The sequence below is a fragment of the Atractosteus spatula genome, chromosome 11 (assembly GCF_055471065.1).
Source record: "Atractosteus spatula isolate fAtrSpa1 chromosome 11, fAtrSpa1.hap1, whole genome shotgun sequence".
Classification (NCBI taxonomy): domain Eukaryota; kingdom Metazoa; phylum Chordata; class Actinopteri; order Semionotiformes; family Lepisosteidae; genus Atractosteus; species Atractosteus spatula.
This window is the reverse complement of record NC_142716.1, coordinates 43,767,953-43,792,039: the sequence shown is the minus strand read 5'-3', so window position 1 is coordinate 43,792,039 and position 24,087 is coordinate 43,767,953. Positions and strand designations below refer to the sequence as shown.

At 42.8% G+C, this 24,087-nt stretch overlaps 2 protein-coding genes across 2 annotated transcripts in view; both read left to right on the top strand.

The window, feature by feature from the left end:
* The first annotated feature begins 360 nt into the window (after nucleotides 1–360).
* On the top strand, nucleotides 361–18,191 carry pcyt2 (phosphate cytidylyltransferase 2, ethanolamine). The gene is made up of 13 exons (XM_088927334.1): nucleotides 361–731; nucleotides 8,157–8,245; nucleotides 8,770–8,931; nucleotides 9,460–9,526; nucleotides 11,374–11,458; nucleotides 11,914–11,955; nucleotides 13,180–13,318; nucleotides 14,061–14,143; nucleotides 14,490–14,567; nucleotides 14,985–15,050; nucleotides 15,159–15,224; nucleotides 15,511–15,599; nucleotides 16,071–18,191. Exons 1-13 carry the CDS (start codon nucleotides 610–612, stop codon nucleotides 16,204–16,206), a joined length of 1,224 nt encoding a protein of 407 aa, XP_088783460.1. The 5' UTR covers nucleotides 361–609; the 3' UTR covers nucleotides 16,207–18,191.
* A 2,400-nt stretch (nucleotides 18,192–20,591) lies between these two features.
* gnav1 (guanine nucleotide binding protein (G protein) alpha v1) overlaps nucleotides 20,592–24,087 on the top strand; it is a 45,083-nt gene continuing 41,587 nt past the window's right edge. Inside the window, exons 1-2 of the mRNA XM_088928286.1 lie at nucleotides 20,592–21,119; nucleotides 22,397–22,488. Of these exons, the coding sequence (XP_088784412.1) occupies nucleotides 20,990–21,119; nucleotides 22,397–22,488 (222 nt within the window). The 5' untranslated portion in view covers nucleotides 20,592–20,989. The remainder of the gene's footprint in view (nucleotides 21,120–22,396; nucleotides 22,489–24,087) is intronic.

The window sequence follows — 24,087 nt, the reverse complement described above, 5'->3', positions numbered from 1 at the left end:
CAGTCTTTTTCACAGTGATCTCCATCCGTATTTAAGCAATAGCAACTAGAATGCTAATCGCATTGACTTTTGCAGATACTAAATGAGTATCTTGAAGATAATAGCTTTATATAATGTTTAAAGACTAGGGTTTGATAAAATGATAATGCTGTTAAATCGGGTTCGTGTTTGATAGACCGTAATTGCTCTTTCGTTTAATGAAATTAATTTAAAAAAAATCGAACCACCAGCTGATCATAGGGTGGTTGCGGTGAGTGTAAAAAAAAAAAAGTCACATGACGGTGGAAACCTGTACCTGTTAAGATGTCGGCCACCAGAGAGGGTTCAATCATGTGTCTTTTGACGTAGCCAACTCCTCCCATGACGCCATGTCCCCGGCACGAATGAGGTTCTCCCCTCCTGCCTTTCCGTCACTCCTCTGCAGATACCGGCTAAAAGTGGAGCGAGGGGCTTTAACATCTGTCATTTCCCCTTTATAAACTTATTTTTTTTTTATCGGTTCATGACGAATTTTGCTATTTTAAACTATATATATATTTATTAAACCATTACCCCCTAACGCAGTCGCGTTGATTGTATTTGTAGAAGGCCAGATCTCTGTGTTTTAAGATGATCAAGAACGGTCACCACGCAACCAAGGAGTCCGGGAACGACGTCGGGGCTCGTCCTGGGGGCACCGCCGGCAGCCCGGAGAAGAGGAAGCGGGTCGTCCGTGTGTGGTGCGACGGCTGGTAAGTGCGTTACAGTGCGCTGGGTAGTGTGAGATTTGGAGAAACTGACATCTTCGTCCTGAAACTTTACGGGGAGTGCATTTTGGAACGTCATTGAGTTCGGTCACATTTTGTAACGTTATGTAACGGGGATTTTGGTACAGCGTGTACCCGATTTAATCCTGCAGTACAGAAATCAGAAGCGGCCTTTTTTTTTTTTTACGCGATTCTCATATGTGATTCTGTTCATTTAGCGAGTTGCCCCCTCCTAAGTGTCACGTTGCGTTTGCCAAGACGTAATTTTACTACTTCGTCTGTTATCGGGTGGTGGGGTTTGGGTGTCAACTAAAGACGAGCATTTTATTTTAATTTCCTCGGTCGTACTTAGTTTGAGAATTCCTTAAGATGCTCATTCCTCCTACCTGCTACTTTTACTCCTTTTAAGCTTTTATCACAGTCATTGTCTTCTGGTTTGTGCGTTCAAATTCCGAGTGTGCACAGTGATGATGCACATTGCTCAAGTGTTAGCGCCCAGCTGTCTAAATGACCGATCGAGTAGGCAGCGTAAGCACCACAGCAACGTTTCTACCTTTTAATAATTTGTGAGGTCGAAAGAGAGCTGTTTTCAGCATCGCGCTGATCAGAGCTGTATGTGCTGAAAGTGACCCCCGTCTGTATCTCCAGCTGCGGTGCCACCCAGGCCACGTGATAAAAACCAGATGCAGATTCTTAATAGCAGTCATTAGAGCCCGTCAGGCGTGTCACAACTTGGCTGTTTTGTTTGTTATATAGAATTCATGAGCTGCAGAGAATCCCGCAGGACTGAAACACTCAGCCTTTAGGAGCTCATTACGTTAGAGTAGCTGGACGGAATTCCTCTGCCATCTTCCTTTTAAACAAAATAAATGTCATGTAGCTACACATGACAGAACTACACTCATATATGCCTGATCATGTGGTGCATTTTCACATAATTGGAAGAATCGGGTTTTATAAACCCATGGTGGTGGAGGGGAGTCCCCATTACCTGTAAAGCGCTTTGAGTGGAGTGTCCAGAAAAGCGCTATATAAGTGTAAGCAATTATAATTATTATTATTATTATAGGGAATGTAGCTCTGGAAATTCCTGAGTGCAACAGGAGAGATTCACTAAGCAGTGTGAAGTCCACGTTCCTGTTCTCGGGGCCAGCAGGTGCTGAGAGTCGAAAGTATTGATTCTCTTGGAAGCTGGGATGAAGCATCTTCACCGATATCTTCCTGTGCTCCTTATGCTAAGTATTATGGGCTGGGAGAGTCGCTCTGTGTGCTGAAGAATAGCTTGGCCTTCAAGCTTTACACTTCTTAAACATTCCGGAAGACAGTGTCTAATATTCTGCTCTGTCAATGCACAAACAGCCTCCTCTGTGCTTTGTCATCAGTAGCACAATAGAGTATGTAAGTGCTGCCATTGTTCTGAACTGCAGCGCCAACCCACTCAAAGTATCTGGGCGCTGTGCTGCAGTTGAATAGTGTAAATCACTGTTCGGTAAACTTTGAAACGTAAATCGTTGGTCCGTGGGCCTAGTTGGTGAAACAGTGTCTTTAAGTGAAGTGAATTGCTGAAGACTGACAGGCTGTCGTCTCACGTGGTGCCCCTGCCTTCAGACGCTGGCTCCGAGTTGTTGTGACTCATCTTTCTGATAACGTGGATGAACTTGTACGTGACGTTGTTTCAAGGGAGGGCCTCTGCGATAATAGACTTGCCTCAGCGACTGCACAATTCATTTGATGTCTTGTGTTGAAGTCTATAAGGGCTGGTGGTGCAGTGGTTAGCATTGTGCTGAGGCCTTAGGCTCTACTCCAGTTCTATCTGAGGTGCTGGCTGTGTGGACTTTGTATGTTCTTCTCGTGTTCATGTGGGTTTCCTCTTGGTGCTCTGGTTTCCTCCCACAGTCCAAAGACATACTTGTAGGTTCATTGGTTTCTGGGAAAACTGACCCTGGAGTGTGTGTCTGTGTTTGTGTCTGTCTGCCCTGTGATGGACTGGCGTCCCGCCCAGGGTGTATCCTGCCTCGCGCCTGTTGCTTGCTGGGATAGGCACCGGCTCCCCTATGACCCTGAACTGGAAGAAGTGCTTAGAAGATGGATGGATGGATGTTAAAAAAAGGTTACTGTGTTGAGAGATGTGTTGCTACCCTCTAGCCTGGTCTTGTCAGACCTTGAAAACTATGCACTGCTTAGGCAGGTCCTGGTCAGTACTGGGAGGGGAGACCTCTGAGGAGATGTAGGTTGCTGCTTTAAGTTGTGCCGGCGAACTGGTAGGTGGACATCTTTCTTGAGCAGATTTTCCAAACCATTGCTCCAGTATGGCGATCGGGGATGTGTAGATAAGCAGGCCATTGTAAATAGCCTCAGCAGCCTAAGCTCACAGCCTCAGCACAACTACAGTCGTATTTCTTTTGGCTCACAAGGAAAACGAACTGAAAACGAATGCCAGGTGACTGTTTATCTTCCTGATAAAGCCGCTGATGGCTGGACACGTGGGTCCTGTTTTTTTTTTTAAGTTCGGTCTAATTTTTTGGAAGGTGTGTGTAGGCAGGTTGTCTTTTAATGTTGCGAAAGATGGATTTTTATGAGGAAGAATCTTATGAAAGCAAAACAAGGATGTTCCCCCCCCCCCCCTCCACCCCCGACACATCGATAAAAAGAATTTCAAAAAGCTGCTGAACAGAGAGAACTGTCATTTGCCGAAGGTTCAGCCCAGGCGGTTTGAATTTGTTTGTGTGAAGGACGGGATTATGGTGGCATTGTCTTGTAGGATTCCAGTAATTTCCCTCTCTCTCTCTCCCAGCTCTAATGTGACCCAGTGGAATGTTGGCGATGAGCTTGTGTACCAAAAAGCTAAACAATGAGATGCATCCGAGCATGGCAGGTGGCTGTGTCTTTCCCACACGTGTCGTTGATGTAAATTTTCACCCGGAATGTGCAGTCCTCTCTTTCTGGAGGGGAATTTCTCTGTCTGCATTAAGCGCGCACGGTATTCTGGCATGAGAGTTCAGCAGTTAGCGTGGCCCGCGGCAGTCGGAACTAAGTTTATAACGGTGCTGCAGCTGACTGTCACGGGTGCTGCCACTGAGGCCGTCAAAAGCTGCCTTAAAAAAAAAAAGCCCACTGAGATCCTGTAGTAAGGGGATGATAGAGGTCAAAGTTTGTGTTTACGAGCAGCCAGCATAAATATAGTAACGTCATCACGATGGTTCCAAAGTCTTTCCCAAGCCCCAAGCACTACCCCCTCCACTGCTCCAGTCCCAGCCCCTGGCAGGGTAGAGGAAGAGTGTTCAGGAGTGTGCAGACCTGCACTGTTTATTCACTGGGGACAGAGGGTGAAAGGGGAAAGTCTTTAGACTGCCTGCACTGCTCTGTGACGTTGGACTGACACCTGCCCCACTTTTGAATTTCAAAATATTAAACAAAAAAAAGTCCTGTCCTTAGCAGGCGTGCCTGCAGAAGACTGCTACATATATAAACTGAGTGTTAAAGAGTAAGAACATTTCTTATTGATCAATGACGCGCCAGGTAGTGAAGTTGCCCTTCATCACTACAAAGGAAGTTCTGTAACGACAAGCCAGTCCTGCCAGGACCATCACACTCGTTAAGGCCAGCCTTCCCATTGGCCTTAACAAGGTGTCATGACTTACAGCCTTCGGTCTGGAAGACCAACATTAGTGGGCTATTGGGCTGTAAAGTATTGCCAGCTTTGATACTGTTGTATTGCTGGCTGTGAACATCCCAGACTCTGAGTGACAGTACACAGACTTAGTCCAGCCTCCAACATACTGAAAGCACGAAGGCGTCGCTCTTCTGAAAAGCAGGAAACATTGATTCCTTTCTGTGTTTTTTTTTCTTCCTTCATCTTCAGGCCTTACATTTAGTAGACTAAATGACATCTCTACCTGTTTCCAATCAGCTTTCTCACCAAGAAGCTGTTAATGATCACTGAATAAATGAATCAAATAAATGAATATTAAGTAGTGAACTTGATTACAAATGTCTTTGCACCTGCGCTGCTTTGCACTGTATAGCCGTCAGGAAGAATGACCTGCAGTTACCTTTAGTTTACCAGAGGTAGGCACCCATCTGAGGCTAATGCTGCAGTAAAGCTACACTGACACAGGTGGCCCTGTTAGCAACAGCTGTTTTACCTGCTCCCCAGCAGCAGCAACTAAAGTCCTGTATTTATTGTAGATATTAAGGATGTTGATAGCAATAAGGACAAGAGCTGTCATTCTTAGGTGCAACACAAAGTTAATCCCTTCTTACCTTTTTTAATATTTATCAGTGAGAAACAAGTTCAAATTTGGCTTGTCAGTCACAGAAGCAGTCTTTTTTCCACCCACGTTTATAACAGTGTGTGCCTTTGTTTCCCACTTCAGGTTAGGTGCTTGATGTTAGTTTTCAGTCAGCAGCTGTGCTCATTAATATTTCAACACAGTTCAGAGTCCTCTTCTCGAGTACTGCTCCACTCCGAGAAACAAAATGACCATTCCTCTTTCTTGCATAGTTTTTCAGTTTAAATGCGCCAGCTGTCTTGTTTCTTTGTAAGCTCCCACACATTTTGAATTGACAAACTGAAGTTGTTGCAGCTACTGCTACTGCTACAACCCTCATGGTATCACAGTACAATGATATACAATAGTGTTACTGTCCCTCACTTATCCTCTTGAACGTGTTGTGTATGGAAACTAGACTGATATTGTCTGTCAACTGGATGGTGATTTTGTCTCAGATTTGCTTGTGGAGTAATCTATATATTTCAGGGTTTTCTCTCTCTCCAGTCCCAGATCACTGCTGCAGCTTTAGGTGTAGGAGGGCCAGTCAAATCACATTTGTTTTTTTCAGCTGCAGTGCAGATGAGATTTAGCAGACATCATAAGGTTTGCAAAACTCCTAACTTGTGTGCTTTCTGCTGTTTGAAGACTAAAGTGATCGTAAACTGTAGGACTTGGTTTGAATGTCTGCTTGGCTGTTATTATAAAGCTGTATCACGGGAGCCTTTATTACAAGGCAGTTCCCTTGCCCAAGGAATTATAAATCATGACGATGGCGATAAGATCACTTTATTAGCCATGTACAATTTCTTGCATTAGGAATTTATTTTTGCTTACCCCAGCTTGCTCTCCATGAGACACACAAACAGGGAGAGAAGCTTGGGGTCAGAGTGCAGGGTCAGCCATTGTACAGCGCCCCTGGAGCAGTTGGGGTTAAGGGCCTTGCTCAGGGGCCCAATGGAGTAGGATTCCTCTGCCGCCAGCGGGATTTGAACCGGCAACCTTCCAGCCACAGGCGCAGACCCTTAGCCACAGTGCCACCACTGCGCCCAGTAATCCCTCCGAGAGTTTGTACAGTATATGTTGAGTGATGAGGCGTAGGTAATCTGAAACTTCAGTGAGGTACATATGTTCTTAATATATGTCAGCAGAATGGAAACTATTCTGTGACATGAGATTACATTTATGTTGCTGTTAAAACAGAGGAAGACAACATGGGCCCGATGTACTGAAAGGCTCGTGTTTAACTTAAGACCACAAACATTTTAAGTTATTGAATTCTGCCAAGTAAGTCCCTAGGGCGTAAATAGGCAGCAAGCCAGAAGTCATGGATAGTGCCTTGTGGACTAGTTAACTCAGATTATGGATTGCAATTTAGGTAATATTCTCATACTTTTTTTAAGTGGCAGATTTGTGACTTGATTCAGAAAAAGAGAGGGTTAAGAAATTTACCGTTGTGCCTTTTTGCAGCATGAATATCTGAACTCTGTTGATGCATGATGACTGCTCAGATGAGGACTCTGACTCGGAGGAATCTGGCTTTCATTTGAATTTAAGTTGTATGTGATATGCAATGTCCTTCCACTGCAGGCACAGAAGCTGGTGAGGTGGTACTGTACTGTAGGGGAGATACTGGGGAACAGATTTATATGAGTGGAAGGCTAAAATTAAAAAGGTGATGTGATTTTAGTAAATTTAGTAAAAAGAGTATGGCCAAATCAAAGGATGTTTCGAGAAGGTAAAAGTTTTTTTAGTGAGTTTTACCCACCTCAACCTCCCGCAACCTCAAGGATAAGGATAATTTTATTGATGTGATGCCCCTGAAACAATTCATTCGGGGTTGCAAGTAAATTGTGGTGAGGTGGGATTTTATGTGGACTGCAGCATACTGCCTTAAAATACATGCCAAATTGCTTAATCTTCTTGCAGAGTGAGAGGTTGGAATCCTAACTCAGATACAACCTGTGGTAAAAGTAAGCAGTTGGGATACGCCATTCATAACTGCTGTGTGGGCTTTGTATAATCCCGAGTCGGTGTTAATCTAATTACCACAGGATATACAAGAAGAATTTTCATGGATAGCACTGAGGTCAACAGATGATAAAACCTGTCTGCTGTAAGGAGCACTTTAACTTCCCATTGACCTCGAATTGAAGATAAACTGCAGGATATTTTGTCTTTATTCAAAGTAAGTTATTACTTTCCATCTAATAAGGCCGTGTGCATTTCAAACAGTAGTTGTTTGGCAGTAATAAAGCTTTTGGACTTTGTACGCTACATTTTTAATTGAGCTTGCCCTGATCCAGTATGGTGACCACATTTTCCTGTACCTTATCTGAGGGAACTGCTCAGTTTAGTAAACCTCTGTGGAAACCTCACCTAAGGTTCCCAAAGCAGTAGAAAAAATAACAATTTAATGCAAAAGCAGACCAGAGTCTGTACAGTGCACTCGATCATGAATCTCATGCTGTGCCCTGAGGCTTAGAACTGTCCTTTGGAGCCTGCTGCTGGGTAGTGTGTAACCCTGCTTTTATATATTTATATATAGGGAGTAAATTGTAATTGGTGGTATAGACACTTTGAAGAAAACTCTTCACTCAGGTTAGGTGTGGTTCAGCAGAGTCCTTTATTCATGCGCATGGAGAGGATACAATCATACAGATATGAGAGCAGCCTCACCAGATCATGTCAAAGGTAATGGGTTTTATACAGCAGATTCAGGGTAACATAGCTCATTCTAAATTTCCATGTTAGGAGCTGTTTTTCTCTACAAATGTTTCTTTGCAACTGACCACTTTATTCTTAAGAAATGAAAATTCACCTTTCCTTTGGTGAAAAGGAAGTATGCCAATAGAAGGTGTGAAATTTAGCTAAACATCCTGTGGTTAAAGCATTACCATCAAAAAGATTAAAAAATGTGCCTGCAGTTTATTCTTTCATACTGTTGCTAAGTAAAAGGCACATTAGCAAAGACACATAGTTACTATTCCTCACACAGAATCCAGAATGACTTCAATGCTCCCCGCCCGTACTCCTGCACCTCATGCTACCTTCAAGAGCCATTTCCTGCTGCCCTCTGGTTCCTCGCGCCCTGTGTCTCCCGCGAAAGTGCCAGCATGCCCTTGTGTTTGTGTTTCAGCTATGACATGGTGCACTACGGGCACTCGAACCAGCTGCGCCAGGCCCGGGCCATGGGCGATCACCTCATCGTCGGCGTCCACACGGACGGTAAGCTGGCCAGACAGTTTGCCGCGGTTGATTTCGATGAAGCAGAAGCCACCAACGTCAAACTCCTACCTGGGCATCAGGCCGGCGACGGTCAGATTCCAGCGCGGCACGTTTCTGGTATCCCCTCCTAACTGACTGTGACCTGCTGTGGGCTCGTGCGGTAAAGCACGGGTCGTGATACACGAGCGCACAAGTCACGGCGTTGCTGCACCTCAGAAAATAGCGGAGAAAAAAGGTCAGCCATTTGCTCTTTCTGTTGAGGTCCCTACCAACAGTAACTCGCAGTGAGGCTGTTCCTTATAAAGGGAGTGCGCTAGTAAGAGATCTGGTGTTTGGTATTCTGCACATGTTCTCAAAGCTTCCAGAGCAGCTCGTCAAACCGTAGCTCGTCACCCAGCGATGACTAATGGAGCGCGTTCAGAGTAGAATCCAGATTCTGCCCTGCGTGAAGAGGGCGCTGATTCTCTTGGTTGATTCTTGTTTTTGTTTGCCTGCCCTGTCTCCCTCCGTCTTCCACACCCCAGAGGAAATAGCCAAGCACAAGGGTCCTCCGGTGTTCACCCAGGCCGAGAGGTACAAGATGGTGCGTGCCATTAAGTGGGTGGACGAGATTGTGGAGGGGGCGCCGTACGTCACCACTCTGGAGACCCTGGACAAGTACAACTGCGACTTCTGCGTCCATGGGGGTAGGCGATCGTTGGCGTAAAGATGCCTGAAGGAGATTGTAGATGTTAAAGAGCAATGAGAGCAAGGCAGTTAAAGTGACCAAATGTGGGTTTTTTTTGCGCAATTCAACAAAAATAAAGTATATATTTGATTTATTGTCTAAACCAAAACATACTAGCTTCCTATGGGCCCTGACTTTACAGAGACATTGAAGAGTTTGAGGTGTTAGAAATTGGGGATCCTTAAAATAATTAAGCAAGTGATTAGAAATGATGTCTGGAATAAAGGCACTGAAATCAAATTCAGCGTTCAGCAACCTTTAGCTTTTTATATTATAGTGATTTAACAGTTGCTTATGACCAGAGGTGTAAGATATGCGTTGACAGGAAGTGGTATAGAGTCAAGTACATTACTGCCTTGGTGTTAAAATTTCTTGGGGTAACACAGAGTGATCCGTGTGCCTGAACTGGAGCCCCTCTCCCTTCTCTGCAAGCTCAGCCCTGGACGTTCACGTACAAACAATGAGAAATGTTCCTGTTTCATTGCAGATGATATCACGCTAACTGTGGATGGCAGAGACACATATGCAGAGGTTAAGACATCAGGAAGATACAGGTACTTTAGGACTGAAGGTTATAAAAACATTTAAAAGGATCTTAGACACAAGACTTGCTTAGGGTGTGGATCTTAGGATGACTTCATTTTAGCCTGATATTTCTAGAAATACTGAGACTTGAGGGGTGCATTTTCTCTCCTTTCCTATATCCACTTAAAATCCAGATCGTTTCCAGTTTTTTCTTTAAAAAAAAGTCCCATCAGTTTCTCTTTTTGCACCATTGCCCTTTTTTCATGCTGAATATTCCCCTTTACACATTCCCTCCTGACTTGCAGACATTTCTCTGAGTGGTGTGTTTCTGCTAACTACCTTTTCCACAGAAAGACTTCTCTAAACATGGGGAAGTGGTGTAAGGGAGTGTGTCAGTCTTGTACAGTCTCCCCCTTTTAACTGTTTTGTTTGTGTCTTTATTTTTGTTTTATACCCGTCCAATTTGAATCCCCACTTGTTCCACTGAACTGGATGGGGAGGGTGTGGTTGGACAGACGCCCTCCCACTCCCCACGTCACAGTGGCAGCTAAAACCTATAAGACACTGAAGAGTATTGTCTCTCTCTCTTGTCCTTGCAAGGCGTATGTTTTTGCTGTTTCGCCCAAGAGAGTCCTGGGGTTCTCCTCTCAAACCCACCCTGGCTGCTGTCTCTTGGGGTAACCCTTCCATTACTCAGTCAGCTAGCACCAGGACTCAGGCTCGAACCCACGGCCTCTGTGCCTGTGGACTCACTCGAGAGCATGCAGCTACCTTATTTTTTAAGATCCTTGTGACTTTGTAGGAAATTGGAAGAATATCTCTGGCTGAAATGAAGATCATCCACTTTGTGTTAAAGCAGTGTACAGTATGTCTGCTAACTAATTTTGCCAGTGCGATCAGCTTCTCGAAATTAAAGGAATGGTGTAAGGCTGTCTGTTTGTACAGTCTGTACCTTTGATAAACTCTAATAAGAATAATCCTTACACTTATTGCACATAATTTTCATAAATGGGGACAATTGCAGTAAGAAACCATGACTGGTAAAGGCCAGAAAAAACTTGACCTGGACTACTCTCACTCATTTTACTTTTTTCGAGAAACTACTTGGGATTTTTAATGACCACAGAGAGTCAGGACCTCACTTTTACATCTAATCTGAAGGACAGTTCCATTTTACAATATGTGTCCCAAATATGTGTACCGATTTTCTGTTCTTAACATTTTACAATATTAACTATACTGGCGCATTAGGACCCACACAGACTGCAGGGTGAGCGCCCCCTACTGGCCACACTAACACCTCTTCCAGCAGCAACCTTAGCTTTCCCAGGAGTCTCCCATCCAGGCTCACACCTGCTGAGCTTCAGTGGGTTACTGGTTGTGAGTTGCATGGTGATACAGCTGCTGGCTCTTGAACATTGCTGCAGTACCGATTTTCTGTCCTTAACAATTTCTTCCAGTCTTATGCAATATGGCAAACACATCTGTCCTCTATTTCAGCTGTCTTACCAGTAGGGTAATGTAAGCTTATATTTGTACACTTGTATCATAAGGGATAGCCATGGCAGAAGGAAATATTGGGTATTTAAACTCTTCTCACTTTCTACAAGTATTGGCTATGGTTTACCTTCTCGTTTTAACTAGGGTATATATGCAGCCATGTTTTCTGCAACACTCTTTAGCTCAGGGAACACTTAAGGGGACAATTAACTTAAGGCTTTTATTCAGCTGGCCATAGAACGTGATTCTAACTAAGACCTCCATAAAAACAGATTAAAATAGGAGCCAGTGTCTCATTTCTGTCATTTCGTAAATCAGACTGCGGCCTCTCAGTTCAGCCCCCGGCTCTCTCAACCAAGGGGATTGTGTGTTGCAGGGAATGCAAGCGGACACAGGGCGTCTCCACCACGGATCTGGTTGGCCGAATGCTCCTCATGACGAAGGCTCACCACAGCAACATTGTGAGTGCCCCTCTGCTGGCCAGCCCAGCAGCAGCCCTGCTTTCACTGGACACGGTAGAAAGGGACGGGGGTCGGCCCTTTTGTATCTTTGAACACTAACAGGTTTGGCCCCAGCCCCCCAAAAATTACCTTTGATTTGTTAAATAGAAATTAATATTCTTAATTAATGCACCGAACCTGTCTTTGCATCGAGAGTGGTTTTGTTGTACGATTAACTGATTTGTTTTGTTAAAGATTAGCCAAGGCAGTTAAACACCTTACTGCCTTCTGGTGAAAAATGAGGCATGTCATTACAATTCTAATGCAATGTAGGTTTAAGACAAACCCCTTCATGGTTCATACGGTATCGGTTTGCCAAAGTCTGCATTGGTTACTTATGAAAATTTGTTTTTTTTTTGTCGCTCATTTGATGTAAACAGCTTTTTTTCATTAATCTGTTCTTAATCTCTTTGCAGGATAAATCAGATTACCAGCAGCATACGGACAACTTTGGAAAGGTGCGTTAGTCTCGATACTTCTTCAATTCTGCATTTTCAGCTGTTTAAATTTTAATTTGTCTGAAAGGACCATGATGCAAATGCCAATCCTCATATAGGTACAGTACATGTATACAATTAGGCAGGTGATGAGAACTTAATAAAGTATTTAAAAAATATAGCAAAAGCTGTCAACACTCTGTACTGCTTTTCCAACACCAAAGCAATAAATAGCTTATTTATAGCTATTATGCCAGGGAGTCAAAAGTTTTGCCATAATCAGCTTCCTTGAATGATGTTTTAGTGGCTAGGAGTATGGTGCTCCTTTTTTACTGGGTTGTGTATCGAGTGTTGTTTAGTATCAACACAACCCTTAGACAATCTGTCCTTTTTCTGCACTGTTCTGTTTTAATGAATGGCTGGCATCTGTGAATGCTGGCTTGGCTAAAAACAAAGGAGTTTGTTGTGGTCAGTTTTATAGTTGATACTAAGGTGGCTATGGCCCATGAATAGGGGAGCTTCATTGCAGAATAAGATATTGTTCAATGATCAGTCCGTCAAAGACACTGCAAATCTGAGTTTGTGTAGTCAAAGGTTGCTGCTTTTTCAAATATGAAGAAAAAAGCAAAACGTGTGTAACATCTCCATTAAGCAGGCGGAAGAAATTTTGCAGGATGAAACTAAAACAGTCATGTTAATATTTATTGTGGCCACATGGTGGTGCGTTGAGACCAAGTAGTGCCGTGCTCTGAAGTATTTTATCCTGCATGTGAACGCTCTACTTTATTTCTTTTTCATCTCTGGCTGATTTATTTCATGATAGCGCACTGGTTAGCGCGGCTGCCACGCAGCACTGCAGACCTGGGCTCAATTCCTGGAGTGCAGTCAGTGAGGAGTTTATATTTGGAGTATATATATCCTGTGGTCCTGACCCTGGTGTAAATGTCTGTGTGCCCTGTGAAGGACTGGTGTCCCGTCCAGGGTGTACCCTGCCTTGCTACCGTTGCTTGCTGGGATAGGCTCCAGCTCCACAACCCTGATTTGGACGTAGGGGTTAGAAAATGGGTGGATGGATTATTGATTAACATTACAGAATGGGGTACCTTGAAAACGACCTATATTTCAGGTAAAAAGATCGTTGTCAGCAGCCACACCGAAGGTTATGTGCAGAAATTCTGTGGGTTTGGTGAGTTTGGTGGCCAGGGTTTTTATTGTGATGAGGTGTCTGTGTTCTGTGAGCCACAGGGCCCTACAAGCCGCAGTCCCTGGACAGGCGTATCCCAGTTCCTGCAGACATCCCAAAAAATCATCCAGTTTGCCTCTGGGAAGGAGCCGGAGCCCGGAGACACTATCATCTACGTGGCAGGAGCCTTCGACCTCTTCCGTATCCTTCTCACTACTTCGCAATTTTAACATTTAAAATGAAGATTTAAAAAAAAAACCTGAAATTGCTGATTGATTGAATGATTGATTGTTGAATTTCAGATTCTGTTCAGAAATGCAAGGGAAAATCACTCAGAGCTTTTTGTGGATTTAGGGGAATCTTTTGTCTCTTACAATCTCAGTATTTTACCACGAATTACTTTGCTTTCAGGTGTAGAGGGCTCGGGAGGGATTTGACTGGTTTGAGGGGGTTATTGAGGCTTTGTGGGTCTAGTCAGGCCCATATTATGTACTATGGATCCTTGTGAGGTAGAGATGTCTGCGTCAGTGTTACAAAAGAGTCAACTAAACGCACCCTTCCCTCTCTAATAGAGCTGCTGTTTGTAGGCTTCACAAAACAATGTCTTCTCTCTCCAGCTCTGTAGTGCTTGCTTCGCTCCCAGTTGCCTGTGGGCTGGCGTTGGTTTCTTCTCCTTCTTGTTCGGACACTTGGTTCCTTGGTTCCTTGCAATCCAGAATGTGTCCTGCAAGCGCTAGCTGACCCACATTTTCCTCCAGCATATCAACCGATAGTGTTGGTCTTCCCATTTTATCCTCTGTCCATGACGCTTCTCCCTCACTGTGGGGTTGGACTAGGAGGACTGGTGTTTTCCTCTGTCTCTTCCAGACTTGCTAGAATCCATAAGGCACCCCAACCCTCATGACACCACACTACCCCTGCCTGCCCTTAACAGCACCTATAGATATCGGCCATGTGGACTTCTTGGAGAGTGTTTTTAAGCAATCGGATAAGCCATATGTAATTGTCGGGCTGCATTTTGACCAGGTAAGCCATAAGGTTTCTAAAGCTTGTGTGAATGAAAACAGCATGAGTGTTATAGTACTTGCTTCTTAATGCATTATTTCTGCTGATGTGCAACAAAATAATTTTAATGCAGAAGGCTTTAACAGATAGCATCTTGGGCCAAACCTGATTAGCAGTAAATAAACGTGATTGTTATTAGATACCAGTCATCCTGGATTTTTATGAAGTGTTTTCGAGAGCTGTATGCAAGTACTTTAACACAGAAAGAAACTATTTTCTATGAATGTGTTGGCAGAATGCATTGCTCAACAGGATCTTCTTTCTGCATTTTATGAGAGGAAAAAGAAATGCTGGTGTGTCTTTGCAGGAAGTGAACCGGTACAAAGGAAAGAACTACCCCATAATGAATGTTCACGAGCGGACTCTCAGTGTGCTGGCCTGCAGGGTGAGTGCTCTGGGCTCTCACACATCCACACTGCACACTGGCAATCGGCAACACACAAGCGGACCTTCACATATTCGCAGGAAGTCAAAGTAACTAAACGTTATCTGTTCTGTGCCAGTGAAAAGCTATATTATTTCAGCCTTGGTGAAAGACAAGGGTGAAAGAGGAAGAGAACTGCAAAAAGATACTATGACAATTGACTGCATTTATACGCTGCCCTGTAGCAGTCAAAGTTACCAGTTTTACCAGGAGATCTTATTTTCAAGTCATTTTTCTAGTGCACACCCTGAAAATGAGAAATGGTGGGAGGAGCTAATCACATGCTGATTTTTCCTAGGATTCCATCAGGAATAATGCCAACCGATAATGCAAAAGTGCGGCCCTTTGACTTAACGCTCTGCGCTGTGTTTTTCCCAGTACGTGTCGGAGGTTGTGATCGGAGCTCCCTATGCTGTCACTGCAGACTTGCTGGATCACTTCAAGGTAGGAGGGGGAGAGACATTGCCTGGAAGGGGAAAGGGGGGATTGGCAGTGAGATTTGCACTGCTGGCGGTCATCCCTGGTAGCTTACACATCCCTCCCTCTCTGCAGGTTGACCTGGTGTGTCATGGGAAAACTGAGGTGTTTCCGGATAAGGACGGGTCCGATCCGTATGCTGTGAGTACTTTTGCACGATAACCATCCACCCTGTATTTTCCGTGGTAAGTTAGTGTGTGAAGGCCTAGGTCTGTGGGGACGACAGCAGAAGCAGAAAAGTTCTTACCATAAACGTAACAGCATCATCATTCATGTGCTTTCCTTCGCACTTGACTATTCATATCGGAAATAAACCCATTTTATGGCTCATTGGTAGTCTGGGAAATCTACACTACTGTCCTTTGGTTTGCTCATTGTGTGTATGGCAAATGTTTTCTTTGTTCAACCTGTTTCCTTTTAAATGTAGGAACCCAAGAAACGGGGCATTTTCCATACTGTTGACAGTGGAAACGACCTGACCACCGATGACATCGTTCAGAGGATAATTAAGAACAGGTGAATGCTGCTCCATGGTGGCTGGCTTATTTCAGAGCTGTGTAAAGCAGGGGTTTCAAACTCAGCCTAGGGTTTATTGATTTTTGTTCTGACTCGTTCTGACTGTTTTGTTTCATAGTTGGCCTTGTTATTCAAAACTTCTAACAAGGCTCTGAAGTCTTTTATGTGCTGAGTGTCAATGGACCTGCATCAGTAGCATTTGTTGCATTTTTAATGCCTCTCAGTGTAGGTAACAGTAACTTAATGAAGTGAGTAGTTAGAGTAATCAGCTATAAAAGACCTTAAGAAAAATCCTGTATATATCTCCCTGAGATAAAACTTAGTCTTATATTGTTGCATCAATTAATAGCAAACACTCAGCACTGTACAGCAGTGGTTCTGTGTCTTGGGGTTGTCAGACTGCGTCAGAGGACGAGGCACAGACCACCGATCAGTGCGGGCTGGACCTCAGTTACCCCAACTGTGTTTCAGGCTCCAGTTTGAGGCACGAAACCAGAAGAAGGAGGCCAAGGAAATGGCGGTGATACAGGCCATGAAGAAACGAGAGGAGGAGAAGACCAAACAGGAGCAGGACCAGACTCTGCCCCAGGACGAGCAGGAGAACTGAGCTGTCTGGAAAACACCGGGGGGAGGGGGGGGCTGTGCTTTCTGCACAACACTAATACAGTTGCTGGCATCAGCTGGTCTGTGTTTAACCTCAGCAGTAGTGGCAACAGGGGGTTGACCAACCTGCACACAACACTTCTTGTTAACTTCTTGTTGTCCTGGTTATTTGCCCCATCTCTTTCTTCATTCAGCAAGGCGTCAGTGAGCCGGTTGTACTTATTCCTTAATGCATTCTATTCTTCCCTGGGATTCCCGGTCTTTATGGAATCCTGTTGCCAGAAAGATTAGTCAAGGTCATTTCCATTAAGAAGTTCCACTTAAAAAGTTAAAAGTTAACTCAAACTTAAAATGAATTACAGGAAACACCTGTTGTGAACCCCAGCTCTCAGTACAGAAATAGATTTAACAAAGCGCTACAGCTGAAAATATGGAATAAATTCACGATAACTGAGCTTTCTGATTACTTCTAAAATATTCTGTAGTCTAAAGAGAAGTAATAGACAAAATTAAGTGACTATTTTAAAAGGCACTCCTTAAGGATGGCTTAATATTTTAAATTGTAATAATTTATTATGTTTTTAATGGGGGAGAATATGGCAGATGTTTTAAGTGATATGAGCCCCGACCATGGGCTGTACTTATAAAAACAGCACCTTTTACGTCTGAGATTTTATTCATCCTGTTGACCAATCGCCATTGAATGCATTTAACGTTTGGCCCGTCCTGACTTTGCACTATAATATTTTTCAAAACTGGATAAGCATGTCATAATTTAAAATTTTCTCCAAGCTCAGTTCAATTCAAAATTCTTTATTCATGCCCCCAATGAGGGGGGGGGGTTAAGAATGAAGTGAGGAGGTTACTTTCATTAAAATACTCACTGCATCCCTGGGTGGGCTCAAACCACCAGCCTTTCAGTTAACAGCCAAAAGCGCTAAGCGATTTGGGCCACAGAGACTCCGGTAAATGATCCAGTTCCTCTCTATATAATACTACAGTATATGTATAATATCAATACGTTGTGATCTGATCTTCAGCCGAGATCTACTTGTATGACGCTTATAAAATTATTTGATTTTGATGGATGGTATAAAGGGGGCGGCAATCCCAAAGTATGGGGGGCAAGACCACTTTGTACAAAAAGGTTTCAGATATTGCAGAAGCAAGAAATGCAACCTTTACACCATCTAACAGGTCGACTGGATGATATAGAGAATTAAACACTACTTATTTATAGCAGCCTGTGTGAGGGTGTTTTGCCATAGTGAATAGAGAAACTGCTTTATCCTCAGCTTGTACAGTTTTTTTTTAAATTGTAATTGTTAATTTATATGACACTGTACAAATTAAAATAGTTCTGGAACTCGATGCTAATTTGAATGTTGATATGCCCGAGTGGTTTTCTTTAGTGCAATAGTAATAATGGTTACACTTTGAAGAGACGAAACTTCATTACTGCGCGGCTGAAAGCGATGAGAGATTTTCCCTGCGCGCAAGCATTTTAATGTCCTCTACACTTTTGAGATCACTATTAAGTCATCCTGTTTTTCATGCCTATGTTTAGTTACTGCTTTCGTTATAGTAGACACATTCTGTTATGTCAAGTACAGTATTGTGGATGAGCAATCTGAGAGTCTGGGTGTGCTGAGATAGCGTTAATTGCGTTGATGCCTTGGGTGAGAAATACTCATCGTCAGTGTTTATTCACCCTGAGTCCTCAAAAGGGATTGCCTTACTTTCTTCAGTCCTGTTGTGTGTCAAAGGAACAGCTGTGGACAAGAAGCAGGGAATTGTCTTCCCAGTCCGTTCTTGTTGTCCGTTTCTGTTTTTCCTTTTGAACACGATGGCGGCGCACTCGCAGTTTGTCTTTTAATAATCTGTGCTCTGTAACGTTGTCTTCCGTTTTCCTCACTATCTCACTATGTGGCACCATTTATATCAGAACGATGGTGGTAAAACTGGAAATAAAATCGGCATTTCCTGTTACCTTTTGTCAGCTGGACACAGCGGGTGTTGGAATCCTTTTTTTGTTATTTCCAGGTACACGAGTATGCTGCTTGTTTTATTTCACTGCTTTTTTAGCTGCTTTTTCCATGTATTTTCCTGCTTATTCTTTTAATATACTCATGAAGTTCAAAGTGTGAAGTGAACCCAGAGAAATAGCTCCCTGTGACCTCTGCCTTTGCCGTGTCTCCTGTGAATGGGTTTGGTTCTGTCCAGCTGTGACGACTTGCCAGTACACGAAGCCCTAAATACGATTTGTTTTTGGTTCACTGATGAAGAACTTTAATATTAAGCGAAGTTTCTCTGGCATGGCAGACCTTACTATATATCTGAAGTGATGTTGGCTTTGCTACACCACGCTGCGTGGAGTCGAATGATGGAGCTGAAAATAATAGCTGCCTTGTCTGCTTTCATTGTCTTTGCGACTTCCCTCTAACAACAGGTTTAGGACAATTCCAATCCCACAAGGATTGATCGACTTCTAAAACTACACAGCTGAAAGTTTACTGCCTCTGTCAGTTTAATTTTCGTGCATGTCCGGTAGAAAATATACATTTCAGCTGTTCGGAAAGGTTGCGGAAGGTTCCAAATTTATGAGTTGATATCTTGTCTCTAAAACATTTATTGAGGAACACTTAACAGGTAGTGTCGTCATTATGTGCTGCAGTACACCACCTCTTCCACTAGAGAGTAGTCCCTCTATTTCTCTTCTAAAAGTTTGACGATTTGAAAATGTATTCATTGACCCTTCACGTAAGCGATTTAGACACTTCCTAGAAGCACAATCATATCTTGTAAATCCTTGAACTAACAGAAGTATAATGTACTGTGAAAAATACTTAAGAACATTATTCGGGCATTTATATTAGCCTGTAGTGCAAAGGCAGAATACTTCAGATCAACCGTTTCACTGTGTAGCACTTCCTAACTCGACTTACACTAAGGCTAAGTCCCCTTACACCATAGCCGGACACTGATTTGTGATTTTAAAGAATGAGGCAATCGTTTACAATACTAAGCAAAATAAGTACCGAAACTGAAAATACATCGGTTTTGTCCGTGGCCATAGACTTTAGTTTTATATGCTATGTATTGGTGCTTAGATCTCTATTTTACTCTCTGGTCTACATGGAGAATATATATAAGGTTTTCCTTGGAATTGATTTTTGGTCCGTAGCTGATAAACACGCACCAGGGATCTGAACAGACCACTGCGAGTTATTTTTGCTGGACATTTCTGAAGGTCACCTACGTATTCCTCCCTATTTTTAACTGGGAAGGACACTGTAGGTATGGAGCTTTGATCATTGTAAATGAGCACGGTGTGGGCCTACGCTTTCTGTCACATCCCTTACATTTATAACCCCTTCATACTGAGAACCGCTAAATGTCAATTCATTAGCAGAGGTGTGATGCTGTTTTTCCCATTCAAGCGCTATAGGAAGTAGCGCTTCATGTGGAAGCAATCAACTTTGGAAATCGTCGGCAACCCGATTACTTACTTGAAGAGTTTTGAGTAACTTAATTAGCAAGCCTGAGCAGTCTTTCCTCTGCAAGACATCACGAAATGGCTGATAACAGAGCATTCCTCGGCGTTTAAAAGAAATTCCTCTCTCCGCGAAAATACAATCCTTCCCTATACACCCCATACAAGTATACAGTGGTATAATGTTGCCTTTAAAACAGGGATTTCTAATAATCTTTTCACATAATTTTCAGTGCTTTCCTGCAGCTGTATCTGTATTTAACATCAGATAAACACTAGGAAGCATTCTTTCGACAACCACCTATGGATACAAGATTTTTAAAATAAAAATAGTTTCTATATTTTTAACGGGACTGTTTTTTTGCACTCTTATGAAACAGCTGACATTACGTCCATAAGGGCGAGGTACAAATCTTTTACAAGATGATGTTTCACAATCAAATAGTCACGGTATTGGGAATATTTTTTTTTGATTTCGTGGAAATGATTATACGATCGAACCAACGTCTCAGAATTTTCAATTTTCAAAACATCAAAAACATTAAAATCGACAGGTTGTTCCAGTAATTACTTATCAGCAAATTAAATATTAAAACTATTAACTGCAACCATACTATGCAGTGTCCATCTGAATTTGATAACGTTAAACTTTACATTACCTCAAAACTGGCAGTAATTAGCAAGAATCAAATCAGCAGTATCTTAACATTTCCACTGTTATGATGTGGGGGCTTAAGTAAATATTTTTATCTCTTTCACATTCAAGTGAGTTTCGGGTTTATGTTAACTTGCTTTAAAAAAGCTACATTCAGGTGTCAATTTTCTCAAAATTACGTCACTTCCCTTTGTAACCCGAAACTCTACAACAGTTTGTAGTAGTACTCGCAGAAGTAGTTGGACGGGGTGACTTCTTAACTAAGTTTTAAAAGTTTTGCACCGGTGTGATTTCGCCTGTTCTAAATCCATTGCGGAAAAAAAGCATCAATCTCAAAAACAAGAACATAGCAGCAATAAAACACAAATATATGCATTTTATATTTTTCTGCTTGTCTGAACGCTACAGGTAACTGCAAAAATTAGGGCATCCCTGTGCTCTTAACGTGTGTTAGGGACGGCAAAGCATATTTCGGAATCAGGTATGTGCAGCGTAATCTCGAGGAATAAAGAAGCATTTAAAAAAAACTGGAAGAAATGAATCGAGTTAAGATTTTTGAACCTTGGAGGTTCGCTTTACTGTGAAGCTTCAGCAAGGAAGATTTTTTTTGATCGTTTCTTGAAGAAATGAGCGAAGAAGATGGGATTGTGTTTGGGTTCTGAGATGACAGAGGAGGAAAAGAGAGCCAGGATTCACAGTGACAAAATCGACCGAGATCTCTATGAGTATGCTAAGCAAGAAATGAATGTGGTTAAAATTCTGATGCTGGGTAAGTGATCAGACTAGCCTGAGATTTAAAAAAACAAAACGCCGGTTTTTGAACGTGAGATTTAATGTGAATGCAGCTGTGTGCGTGGGTTTAAAGCGAGGGTGTTCTCTCATATTCAGTAGCATATCTCAAACTGCGTTCCTGGGGTGTCTAGTGTCTTCTGTTTTTTTTGTCACCTGAGATCTGTTACATAATTGGTCTAAGTGTTGAAATAACTACATCATTGTAATACGTCTTTGCCGGGCTCGCAAGTATTTCATAAGTTTGTTTACCTTTAATGAAGCGAATGGTTTGAGTGTTCAGCTGTGATAGACCTTCAGCATACTAAATGCATGCACCTGCGAGAATTACCAGGTTAATCGTTTTGTGGACTGCTCGGATTGCAACACAGACCTGTCCCTAGCCTTTCCAGGATCTACCTGAAACCCCTGCAAGCACACATTTGGAAATAATGCCACTTGCCAATTAGTTACCTATTTCGAAGAATTTAGTTACGAGCAATCTAGGCGTGTATTCATATTATGGGTTTCAGAAAAGTCGTGTATTCGTACATATTTCAGATGAATCCACACAATTCAACAATATTTTTGACATCAATAGGAGCCGTAAGGCCACATGGTGAATACTCCAGAACCAGATAAACGCACTATATTTGGACATCCGAGCGCAACTGTGGCCGCCCGATCTCGCATAGCTAAGACAAATGTGAACCAGCCTTTTAATAAAAAAAAAAACTCTGGGTTCCCTGTACGCTAGAGCTTAGGGTCATGGATGTCCAAAACGCTGATGCTTCTTTTTCCCCTGAAGTGCGCAGCAGCGATTATCGGAAATCCGGTTATTCCTAGTAAGGACGCTTTCTGAGAGCATAGGGCACAAGATTTGATATAGTACAGATTTAGAGCAGTATTTTTATAGAGTAGAATTCCAGTGTGTCAGCTGGTTTTCTAGATCTCTTGAAAACACCTGTACGTGAAGATCTGCTAGAAGCATTCAGCCAGTTATGAGCTGATTGAGTTTAAGATCTGTGTTGGAATTAATAACCTTCAAAGACTCTGGCCTTCTGGGACAAGAAATGCCCACACCTGGTTAAGAGATGTGTCTAGCATGTGTTTGCTCAGTCATAGAGGTGTATTTTCCTGTTCTGGGGGAGTTTGCAGTGCTGTGTGATCCTACAAGTGGAAAAAGCCCATGCACTCCTGAGTTTCTGATTTCTAGCAGATGGGGTTGCTGGCCACTCAGGTGGGTTTTGTTCTGATGGTTGTCTTGATGGGTTTTAGGAGCTGCTGAGAGTGGGAAGAGCACCCTGGTGAAACAGATGAAGATCATCCACAGCCATGGGTTCACAAGGAAGGAGCTCATTAGCTTTAAGGTGAGGGGCTGGAGTTCTTTGTCATGGGTGATCTCTGCAGTGCTAAGCAAGGTTGTCTTCTCTTCAGTCTGGAAAAAGCCTCCAAGATACCGAGACAGTTAATCCAACAGGCCACTTCAGGATCAACAATGAAATCAAGACCCAGGGAGATGGTCGGAAATTAAGAGATACTACTTTTAAACATGTCTTTACACAAAGAGTTATGGCTATCTGGAGCATTGTTCGTGTTATTCACACATGATTAACAGGAGCTTGGGGGTTAGGCTGGGAGTTTGGATTGTTTTTTTTCTCTTGACTCGTTATCCCTTAAAAAACACTACAGTTAACTCCCTGCATTCTTGGAGCTCAAACAGAAGTGGGCATCCGTTCAAATACATCCGTCCATCCATTTTCTCACCTTCAAACGCGGAGGAGCCAGATCCTGGCAAGCAACGGGCGCAAGGCAGGGTACACCCAGGACAGGACGCCAGTTCATTGTTCATTCAGACACAAATGCACCAGGGACGGCTTTCCCAGAAGCCAGTTCACGTACCAGTATGCTGTCGCTCTGTGGGAGGATTCCCATACTTACAGGGAGAATATCCAAACTGCATGTGGATAGCGGATAGCACACCAGGTCCAGAATGGAACCAAGGGCCCCAGCACTGTGGAGTTGCAGTGCATAACCACTGCACCACCATGCAGCCTTGAATTCAAATACAGTGCCAAGGAAAAATCTCATTTAGTGTTCAGACAAGCTGATATAACCATTTAATAAGCCAAGCACAACAGACAAAGCCCTTTGTATTTTTAAGCAATGCACAGTGTGGACAAATGCTAACTTCAACATTACCCAAATTACACTGAGATTCATAATGTGCCCAGGAGACAGAGCTTCATTTAATCAGGAATACAAAATCACAGAGGGAGAGCTCTTAGTGTGAGTTTTATTTATTTCTGTTTATGGATTCCTTTGAGAAAGTAGGTCCTGTCACTTTCATGATTATGTGGCACTGATACTCATGTATTTATGCACTAGTTTTGTATACCTGTATGTTGTTTGGAATTCGTGGTCAAATAGTTTGAGTGACTGTGAATTTCTAAAAATCACGTATAACATGCATTTAAGGTGGGGTTTTTTCAAAGCCATGAAAAGGATTGTAATTTTAGAAATTATAGAGAACTGGTGAAATCATGAACAGTGAATGTTTTTAAGTAGTGACTGCTGTTTCCTTTCAGGATTGGGGCTTGAGTGAATTTAGTATTTCAAAATGGACAGTATTTCAAGGTACTACTTCATTCATGAAACTGTGTAGTAGTGAGCTAATAACGGTTTGAAGAGCAAAGATATCTGCCTTTAATAGTGTAACACCAGAGGGAGATTCATAGTGAAAGGTGCAGCAATAAATATGCCTGTCCTCTTCATTCGGAAAGTCCATCACCAGCTCATTTTGTACTTCATTCCCCCTTGTAGTGCCTAGGTAAGCTTATTGATGTATAAAGGGTTAAACAGCTTTCTTTAAAGGATTACAGTTCACTAAAGTCTAGCCAGGTGCATAATAGTGAGGCATGCCTGAAGCTCATCTGGTTAATCAAAGATCAAAGAACCCATAGCATGAT

Coding starts and splice junctions, on each gene's coding strand:
- pcyt2 (XM_088927334.1), top strand. CDS start 610: ATGATCAAGAACGGTCACCACGCAACCAAGGAGTCCGGGAACGACGTC. Junction 8,932..9,459: donor CGACTTCTGCGTCCATGGGG/GTAGGCGATCGT, acceptor GTTTCATTGCAG/ATGATATCACGCTAACTGTG. Junction 15,600..16,070: donor CAGAGGATAATTAAGAACAG/GTGAATGCTGCT, acceptor ACTGTGTTTCAG/GCTCCAGTTTGAGGCACGAA.